At 35.3% G+C, this 10,254-nt stretch overlaps 2 protein-coding genes across 4 annotated transcripts; both read left to right on the top strand.

The window, feature by feature from the left end:
• Window positions 1-657: 657 nt before the first annotated feature.
• LOC149545481 (disease resistance protein Roq1-like) lies at window positions 658-9,975 on the top strand. Of its 3 annotated transcripts, XM_089790675.1 has the most exons (5): window positions 666-1,436; window positions 1,561-2,717; window positions 2,810-3,094; window positions 3,194-3,303; window positions 4,203-4,441. In XM_089790675.1, the coding sequence occupies exons 2-5, from the start codon at window positions 1,626-1,628 to the stop codon at window positions 4,204-4,206; spliced, it is 1,491 nt and encodes a 496-aa protein (XP_089646801.1). In that variant the 5' UTR covers window positions 666-1,436; window positions 1,561-1,625; the 3' UTR covers window positions 4,207-4,441. The 3 variants fall into 3 exon arrangements, with proteins under 3 accessions (XP_089646800.1, XP_089646802.1, XP_089646801.1); XM_089790674.1 differs by lacking the exons at window positions 3,194-3,303; window positions 4,203-4,441 and adding an exon at window positions 9,432-9,975 and having other exon boundaries at window positions 658-1,436; XM_089790676.1 differs by lacking the exons at window positions 3,194-3,303; window positions 4,203-4,441 and adding an exon at window positions 4,468-5,029 and having other exon boundaries at window positions 663-1,436.
• On the top strand, window positions 910-1,440 carry LOC149545482 (putative 2' cyclic ADP-D-ribose synthase BdTIR). Its single transcript, XM_089793775.1, has one exon. The coding sequence runs from the start codon at window positions 910-912 to the stop codon at window positions 1,438-1,440; it is 531 nt and encodes a 176-aa protein (XP_089649901.1).
• Window positions 9,976-10,254: the final 279 nt, after the last annotated feature.

Raw genomic sequence — 10,254 nt, 5'->3', positions numbered from 1 at the left:
TTTTACACTCCTTAAAAAACAAAACCAGGTTTTGATTTTCAATTCCTACTTTTTTAAAGAAGTTGGAAAACCTGGTTTTGAAGCAAAATTGGAAGTCTCGTATGCTAATTCCATTTTGTAAATTTTGAAACAAACACACAAATTTTCAAATCCGGATTTTGAAAAGCCAATTCCTGTCATCTTCGAGAATGAAAGGACTAGAAAGATAAGAATCAGTCATGTCAAATTTCCTTCTTGCGTCCGACTTACGTTTTGGATCAACAATCAATATCATAGAAATGAGTTAGAAAGATAGATATACTATTCACAATTTTGGAAGATAAATATACTTTTCATACTTCTGGGAATCTGGAACACCAAACTCGAGCAGATAAAGGCAGCCCGTGAAGAAGCTTAAATCGCCTTGCTTTACACTGATTTCTACGAAATTCTATCCACTAGAGTGCGAAATAATTCCACGAAATGAATTACTTTTGAACATATTTGTTAGTGTGCGATAGCTGGCTGCCATCTGTGTTTAACTTGAAAATTCTTGTTCTCTATTATTTTTAATATATACAATAAGGAGCAAAAATGCTGTCGACTTCTTTCGTTGTCCTTGCGACGAAAGAGCGGGAATGACAAAATGTCTCGGTATTTCTTTACACTAGATGTCTCGTCTTTCTTTTCACAAAATGCCTTTCCTTTTTCATTTTCAATATTTTCCTTCTTATTTTCAGTATTTTCAGTATGGAAAAAACACAGAGGTGTCTTGGAACTCATAATCCTTTACTCGAATGAGGATGTAGTGGCTAACATTTATATGCAGCCATTGGTCTACTCCGATTCACCCCATTCTTCCTCAAAATATATTCTTTGTTCACCATATCTGTTGATCTCTAGTTGTGTTTCAGCCCCATCCTTGCATTTATGGCTTCCTCGTCCTCATCTCGCCAACAAAATGCTTTCTCTGGAATCGAAGCTCCCAACAGACCGAGAGAAGTGGAAGAATCTGCCAGAGTCTTTGATGTGTTCATTAATCACAGAGGCCCCGATGTCAAACAAACCCTGGCTGCTCAGCTATACAATTCCCTGAAGGCGCTGGGCATAAAGACATTTCTTGATTCTGAAGAGAAGGAGCTTGGAGACTCGCTTCCTTCGATGATTAAGGCTGCAATTACTTCGGCTTCAGTACATATCGCTATATTTTCAGAAAAATATGCGGAGTCGCCTTGGTGTCTGGCCGAGCTGGTTCTTATGTCACAGAGTAAGGGCAAGATTATTCCCCTATTTTATCAGGTGGAACCATCAACACTCCGTTACATCACGAAGGGAAAATATGCCGAGGCATTTGTTAGCCATGAAATGAAGGGCAGGCATCCGGAGAAGATTAAGGAGTGGAAGGAAACCCTGCAACAAGTTTCATATACCGCAGGCTACGAATTCAAAGATCCAGAGTAAGTTTTCTGCTGTATTTCAATTTTCTCGTTAAATATATTTATATATTTATTTTCTTCTAGCAACAGTTTAATTGCAGAGAACAAAATTTCGTTCTCATCAAATTCCCCTTTTCCTCTGCAGTTATGGCGATTGCAAAGAAATAGTCGCCGCTGTACAAAAAGAAGTAGAGAGGACAAAACGTTTACATGTTGCCAAATTTCCAGTCGGACTTCATAAACTCGTCAAAGATTTTGAAAGGCGGTGCCTTGATGAGCTTGTTCAAGATTTTGAAAGCCAGTGCGGAAACCAAGAAAGCTAATGTCGTTGGCATTTTTGGTATGGGCGGGGTTGGGAAAACAACTCTCTCCAGAGAACTGTTCAACCAGAAGAAATCAAAATACACAAGAGCAAGTTTTCTGTTTGACGTTCGGGAAGCCTGGTCCAGTGATAGATTGCTTTTGTTGCAGAGTAAACTTCTCAAAGGTATCTTCTGTGAGGATCACAGTTTTCCGAGTCGCGAGGAAGGGACAAGCTTACTGAAGGATCGTTTGGAAAGGAACAGCTCTTTCAGTTTCTTGATTATTTTAGATGACATTGATCATGTAGATCAGTTAGAATCTCTGTTAGTGATGGACATATTAAATAGGCCTGGTAATAATCTGGTAATCATTACAACCCGAGAGGTAGGGGTCCTTACATGTGCAGGAATTAACACAGGTTATCATTTAAAAGGGTTGGACAGAGAAGATGGGAGAGAGTTATTTTGCTGGCACGCTTTTGGGCAACCCCATCCATCTGATGGATACGCGGATCTTGTTCAGGGTTTCGTTGACATTTGTGGAGGCTTACCTCTGTCTCTTCAGGTTCTGGGCCGGCATGTATCTCATAGATCTCAGAGTTATTGGCAGGAGGCATTAACGAAAGCCCGGAAAGCTCTGCCTGGAGATATTAAGCAGAGACTAAGGATAAGTTTTGATTCATTGGATTTTGAAGAACAACAGATTTTCATGGACATAGCGTGCTTCTTTATTGACAAATCCATTACCACGGCCATGACCATATGGAAGGGATCTGGATGGAGCTGTCAACATGCTGTGGAAACACTCAGAGAGAAATGCCTTATTGAGGAAAATGTAAGTTATCTGCCTTTTCTCGAATGGGAAGTGAAATGGAAATCTAGGCAGGATGAGTTTGCTTTCAGAATGCACGACCATCTGCGGGATTTGGGAAGAGAAATGGCAAATGAACTGAGCAATCCTCGTCGTCTGTGGCATCCCCAACTTCACCTTAAATCACTGGTACGCTTTCCCCTCCCTGAAATTTCCATTTTTTCTTTAGATCTTTAAATTTCAAAAATTTCTCAAATGTAAGATCCATTCTGGGGATGCAGGAATCAAAGGGATTCCAAAACACCCTAGCCCAAACCACGGCCAGGTGTTTCCATTCCTTTATGGACAAATCCATGGATTGTCAAATTACTTTCTTTATTGGGGAACCAGAAGATAGTTCAGATGCTTCTCTTCTATGGCTTCAGCTAGACTACCAGAACCGGCCTCACCATGATATGAATTCAGATATAAACCCTTGTATTCCTCCATGGATTCATCTTCAAAACTTGAAGTGCTTAAGAATCAGCGGTGGGCGTTTCCAAAGATTGTGGCAGAGCGATTTGCAGGTAGTTTGTTCTTCCCCATCGAAAAGGGCATTTAGTTTTCATTTATGGTATCCTTGTGCATAATGTTAATGGTAGAATTAAACTTCTTTTGAATATCAGGCACCTACCCGTTTAAAAGAGTTGCAGGTTCGTGAAACCTTTGTGAAAGAATTTCCAGATTTGTTACGAAAATTAAATAATGTGCAAGAGGTGGAGATTATATGGAAGAGGTAGTTGAGATATGAATATCAGGATTTAACTGTGTGATTTTGAGTCAAACTCGATGACCCATGTTTCATGAGTAGTGATTCAACATGAATCCATCTCTCATGAGAATAAATGGAACACTTAGCACTCATTGGATCTAGGTGATGCTCACAGGGGTGAAGCACCGGGACTTCCCGGGAGGTCACCCATCCCAGTACTACTCCAGCCTGAGCGCGCTTAACTACAGAGTTTCCTCCATAGTTAAACCCAAAGCTTGCAACCCCATTTGCAAAACCTTCACCAAGTGTTGTGCCTTATGAACCATTCATTAGAAAGCCCCTTAAGCTCATCAATTGATAAGTAGGAGATAATTTCCACAGCTAGTCAAATTGTGATATGAATATCAGGATTTAACTGTGTGATTTTGAGTCAAACTCGATGACCCATGTTTCATGAGTAGTGATTCAACATGAATCCATCTCTCATGAGAATAAATGGAACACTTAGCACTCATTGGATCTAGGTGATGCTCACAGGGGTGAAGCACTGGGACTTCCCGAGAGGTCACCCATCCCAGTACTACTCCAGCCTGAGCGCGCTTAACTACAGAGTTTCCTCCATAGTTAAACCCAAAGCTTGCAACCCCATTTGCAAAACTTTCACCAAGTGTTGTGCCTTATGAACCATTCATTAGAAAGCCCCTTAAGCTCATCAATTGATAAGTAGGAGATAATTTCCACAGCTAGTCAAATTGTGATATGAATATCAGGATTTAACTGTGTGATTTTGAGTCAAACTCGATGACCCATGTTTCATGAGTAGTGATTCAACATGAATCCATCTCTCATGAGAATAAATGGAACACTTAGCACTCATTGGATCTAGGTGATGCTCACAGGGGTGAAGCAAATGCCTTTAAGAGGTAGTTGAGATAAAGCAAATGAATCTCTGTAGATTTTGAGTGCTAGGCTCGGAATTGACAGGGGGTTGGCTTTCAAAGCTACTGCAAAGGGGAGTACTTTTAAGTCCTTGGGTATCTAAACTTTGTTGGAGTGCAGTGAATTTACACTGCCTTTAAGCAGGCAATCATAAATATTGCTATTGAATGGAGTGTTCTTACTGTTATGTTTATTGAACTTAAGCTTTACTGCGTGGATGAAATTTGAGTCTTTTGTTTTCTGTTCCAGAGTTTGCCGTCAAAGGGATGGAATCTCCGTTTTCTGACGCCAATATTGGCGTCGACCGAGACCCGGAGATTTTGGTTTTCGAAAATAATTTGAATGGTTCAATTAATGATTTTAATGCGCGTACGCTATCAATTCTTTATTCTAATGGCTGTATTTATCAAGCTCATAAACTGGAGAACTCGCCGACTCCACTCACATTCTTTCCAAAAAGCTTGAAGAGAATCTTAAAAATGTAAAATTGTAACGTGCTATGCTAAGAGTATATTGTTTGTATACCATTTTCCACAAAGACTGGACCGCAAACGAATATTTGGCGCGCACCGGGCGTCGCTGTTTAATCGAGCAATTTGGACAAAAGGGCTGTCCAATTCACCGCATTAAAGCCGATGAAAACTTATCCGTTTGTAATGGTCGTCTACATTTTTCTGTAATTTTCAATCGTCAATCAGAGACGTCGCAATTATCTCTCTAACGCACATCAACACTGTCTAAAAAGAGTTTCGTCGTACAAAATATTACACCCATTATTAATGAACACCTACAGATGAGCATTAAATTCGTAGTTGTTGATTTTTTGTCGTTTGCTTTTTATTTTTAATCGGTTAAACCCAGCAAAAATGCTATAGACCAATCAGATAAATGAAATTTTCATAAAGAAATCATTTTAAAAATAAAATGACTCCAATCTTTGTAGGTTCAAAATTTTAGCATTGAGAAATTTAATTAACATGGGCAACCGAGAACATTAGTTCCATGTCTTAGGGACTAACAAAACTGATTAAAATATTATTAATTATTATTTTAAATCTTGAAAAAAATTAAAATAATAATTAATAATAACTCTTTAGAATTTTTCACATAAACATCAAGTTTGGATGAAATAAAAAGACTTACATCTTTTGCAAGTATGTTATTTGACTTTCACACACACATATTTTACAATTACTTGTATGGCAAGAATGAAAGCAAAGATTGAAGAAGCAAGGATAACATGAACATAAAATGCATTAGTACGGTACATTAAAGAATCTTGATTGTAAAATAAGCATCTCAAGTTCGTTCCTAAAGTGTAGATAGTTTAAGGTAGATAAAAGTAGAGATGTAGATAATATGGGGAGGATAGAGACACAAATATTGGGGAAAGAGGGGGGGAGAGAGAGAGGGCACGAAGGGGGGCATGATGGAGGAAATAAGTTTAGATTAAATAAAAGATTGAAGAGGCAAGGATAACATGGAGAACATAAAATGCATTAGTAGGTACATTAAAGAATCTTGATTGTAAAATAGGCATCTCAAATTCCTTCCTAAAGTGTAGTTAGTTTAAGGTAGATAAAAATAGAGATGTAGATAATTGGGGGGAGTGTAGAGACGTAGATAATGGGGAGAGGAGAGAGGAAGAGAGAGGGTGGAAAAGGAGGGGTGAGGGAGGAAAGTTTAGATAGTACTAGAGGGGGAGATGAAGATCTAAAGATGTGGGGAGAAGTATAGATAGAAAATAGATGCCAATGACTATCTATAATTACAAAGTGCTACTACTACTTCATACAATTGCAATATTGGTGCAAGAAATGTGTCCAGAACAACTTTGGGAAAATGAAAATTCTAATCCTAACTATTTATGAGTACACAATTATGCTGGTAGACTTTCTAATAAAATTGTGTTCTTAATATTTCTCATTTTCATGAAATGACTCTAAGAATAGTTCAAGCATATAAATAGGTCATTGCATATAGATAGCTTTAAAAAATCTCATATTCCCCAAAAAGGTCCAATATATATTTCTTTGGAAATACTTGATAAGTAGTCAAAAGATTGTTGATTCTTATACAAATCCTTCTTGAGGTCACTTTTAAAGTGATATCATGGCCATTATGAGAATTGTAATCGCATGCACTTTAGAGATGGACAATGTTCCCTATATATATATAGATAGATAGATAGATAGATAGATAGAGGTGTTAGATGTTTGAGGAGGGAGGGAGAGGGAGAGAGGTAAGTTAAGGGTTTGAGAGGGGGGAGAGAGAGTGGTTAGGGGTTTGCTAGGATAGAGAAGGATTTCGGGTTTGAGGGAGTGGGTGTTAGGGGTTACTGAGAGAGCGAAAGAGAGGTTATGAATATTATGTGTGTGTGTGTGTGTGTGATTATACAATAATAGATTAAAAATAATTAATTATATATGAGTTTAGCTATATACTTATAAATATATGGTTATGTATATATATAAAATGTTCAATTATAATTGAATTTCTTTATATATTTATAAATATTTATTTTATTTATGATAGGCATAACTTGATTAGGTTATTACTATCATAGTAACTTGAGAGGGTTATGTGAATGCAATATATGTTGCATTCACTCATTAATAACCCGATAGGGTTTTGTCTCATAAAATCTTGATCAGGTTCTTTCTCATAAAAACCTGTTTGGGTTCTTTAATCATTGCAACACATTTTGACTCTAATAACCCGATCTGGTTATTTGAAAACATAAAACTTGATAAAGTTGTGGATGGAATTAGCCTAAGGTTTGGGAGCTCATTTTTCCTCCAATTTCAATCCTTTAGGCATTTATTCATCTTCTAAGATGAATTCTTGTCTTTGCCTTTATCAGGTTTTCAAACGATAAAGTGGGCATCTTTGAAATCACCAACATAATCTGACACATCTTCTTACCTTTTTGAATATATAGATTTTTCCTTTTTTTGACATCATTAACAATGCAAATGTTAATTAGTTTTACCACTATCTTCATAGTCCTCACAAACATATGTCTAATATTAAAAAAAAAAAAAAAGCCTTTAATATACTTAATGATATGCAAAATAAATTACATATTATTGTTTTAGAATTCATTCTATATAGTTTTAAAAAAATAGTTTTGATTATTTTTATGCAAGTTATACTTTTCACGCAAATAAGCAATAAAATTTTAGGATGCAATCACTTCAATAATTAATTTTAAAAAATACTCATTAGAAAATTACACAAAATTACATAACTTCCAGCTATCACTCTTAACTATCGTCCTACTAAAAGGATTTGAAAAACACTAAATATAACTAGGTATTTTGTGTTGCACATGAAAAAAGATATGTTACATTTTTGAAAAAAATCAAGAACTATTTTTGCGTGCACAGGGTTTGACTCACCTAATCTTATGTGTTTTGTAAAAAATCTAGTAGTTTAGAAAGTAGATTCTGAGTAATACAATTTATGTTTTTACACATCTTTTCATTTTGAGTGGATGACCCTCAAACATCTCATCCAAGTTCATGTTTATCTTATTTTAGAAAAAAGGTATCCACTTATACCCTCATTTTGTACACCATCTTGGTGAACTTACCCACATAACATTTCACTTGAGTATTATAGTACTTGACCAGTACTACACATGCTCGAGTAATACTAAACTTCTTCTTTACTTTGCCAACTTCTTGATGAATACTATAGTCACTCGACGACTACTTCTTCCTTTTTTAACCTTGTCACTCAGTTTACCTTGTGTAGCTCAATACATTACAATGTTTCATGATTATACAAAAATCAAACTGGAACATTACATTATCACTATCCAAGTTATTTTATTTATCAACTTTGTCTTCAACATACTTTCTTCAAATCCTCTTCATCACTCATATACTCTTAATCAAATGATATGGCACTCTACTATATTAGTATAATGTCTAGCCAACTAATACTTGAAATCAATAACAACATAACAACTAATATAACCCTCTTACATACATTCATAGCATTAGCCATTACATTATTAGTTGGGGATAACATAGATAACACGCGCGCACACACATGCGCGCGTGCACACAGACACGAATTCTTTCATTTATGATATGTTCATGCTCATAAGAGAACTCTACAATTTTGTGCTTATTCTTTGTTTGTCTTAACATTTAACTATTAATGGAACTAAGCATGCAAATTAACATATATCATCATTTATAATGGGGAGGCCTTTTCATTTGTTACCAATGGCTCGAGATTATTGAATAATATTGATTAGAGGATATATGGTGTAACTGTCAAACAACACATCGAGAAGTATATTAAGACTTTTAGTTTTAGTTTTTTTTTTTTCCAATGCACTTTGGGGATATCTATTTTAGTGGGAAGGTTATTGACTATTGATGATGCAAGACATGGTAAGATTACCCTTTACCGAATTTACTATGAACATTGGTAGAAAAAAATATTAGAAATGTATTTTATAGAGGACTATAGAAGGCGATGATAGCTAAAGTGAATTAAGGAATGAGAGAGAATCTATTTTGAAAATGGATCATTTACTTTCATCTTTCTTTTGGACTCTATTTGACTATGTATTTTATGGAAACAACCTTTGTACTGATTAAGCATGTTCCCTTTTATTCCCCAATCAAGTTGGGATGTTATAATTGGGTAATTCAATGTAATTGCAAAATATGACTATCGATGGCACCTAAAGTAAGCTTGATCATTTGTATCATAAAGCTATAGTTGTAAAATATGGTTGTCATTGTAATTGCAATTTAGAGAATAAGTGACATTTATCACCAATCTACATTGTCTAGAACATGATTTGTAACTTGTAATTCAAAGTTTCATGAGTTTTGGATGACACCAAAGGTTTTCTTTACTCTATTCTTTTCTCATTGTACCTAAACTAATCAAGCTGTAAAAAATATAAAAATGTATGAAATTTACTTTTGGATTTGATTGTGTAAATTTTTTTAGCATCAATGTTCCTAGATCACACTCCATGATCACTCTCACTCTGATGATGGATCACAGAGTGTGACCCAAAACATTGATGCTTAAAAATCTTACACAATCAAATCTAGAAATAAATTTCATACATTTTAAAGGGATTGTGGAAATCTAATAATGTTGAATTATAAAAATCTTAGTTTTATTTATATTTATTTTTAATGATATTGATGGAGTTTATGATTGTTTCTCCCCTGCAGCTAGATAATAATCCACTAGAGAGTGAGATAAATCCACCATATTGTCATGTTAGCACACTATCTCTAGATTTCTCTAAAGTCAAAAATGTGGACAAAGTCAATGTGGCAAAAAAGGCAAACTCTGTGGTCTATAGTTCACTGTTCAAGATGGAGAGAGAGAAAAAAGGGTCAGAGAAGGCAATTGAAAAGTTAAAAGCAAACCTCGAAAATGCAAAGGGAAAGGAGAAAGTAGCAGATAACATATGCAAAGAAATAGAGAAAAGGATTACAAGTGCTTCCTCTCAAGAGCCAAGTGCATAGCCTTAGCCATAAAATATGGAGATAGAAATGAAAATTATGAAGGAATAATTGGAAGAAAGCAATAAAAAACTATCTGATGTAAATGTAGAGAGAGAAGAAGAACTCAAGATGTTGAAGGAACAATTGGAATAGAGAAATAAGAAACTTAGTGATACTCTGAACCATTTTAATATGGAAGACGATGTAAAATTCAAAGAACTCAGGGACAAATTGCAAGAATGAAATAAACAACTTGAAGATGAAAGAGCATCTGCAGTAGATATTTTCAAAAAGTTGGAGTCTAGTGGACATACAATCATAACATAAATTAGGAATTAGATAATGAAAGGGAAAAATAAAAACAATGGGAAGAGAAAGCCAAGGAAATAAAGAAAGAAAGTGAAAATCAGTTGGCACAAATGCTGTAAGAGGTACATAAGGAAAATAAAACAATCAAAACCTACAAAAAATCAAATGAAAAAAATCAAAAAATCAATCAAACTAATTAAAGAAGAACTGTGGGGGGAAATTATGGCAAATACCA

Source organism: Cupressus sempervirens, chromosome 7 (genome assembly GCF_028749045.1).
Source record: "Cupressus sempervirens isolate cs-2001-9-10 chromosome 7, ASM2874904v1, whole genome shotgun sequence".
In the NCBI taxonomy this organism is placed as follows: Eukaryota; Viridiplantae; Streptophyta; class Pinopsida; order Cupressales; family Cupressaceae; genus Cupressus; species Cupressus sempervirens.
Note: the sequence above shows the minus strand (reverse complement) of the source record. Positions and strands in the feature narration are given on the sequence as shown.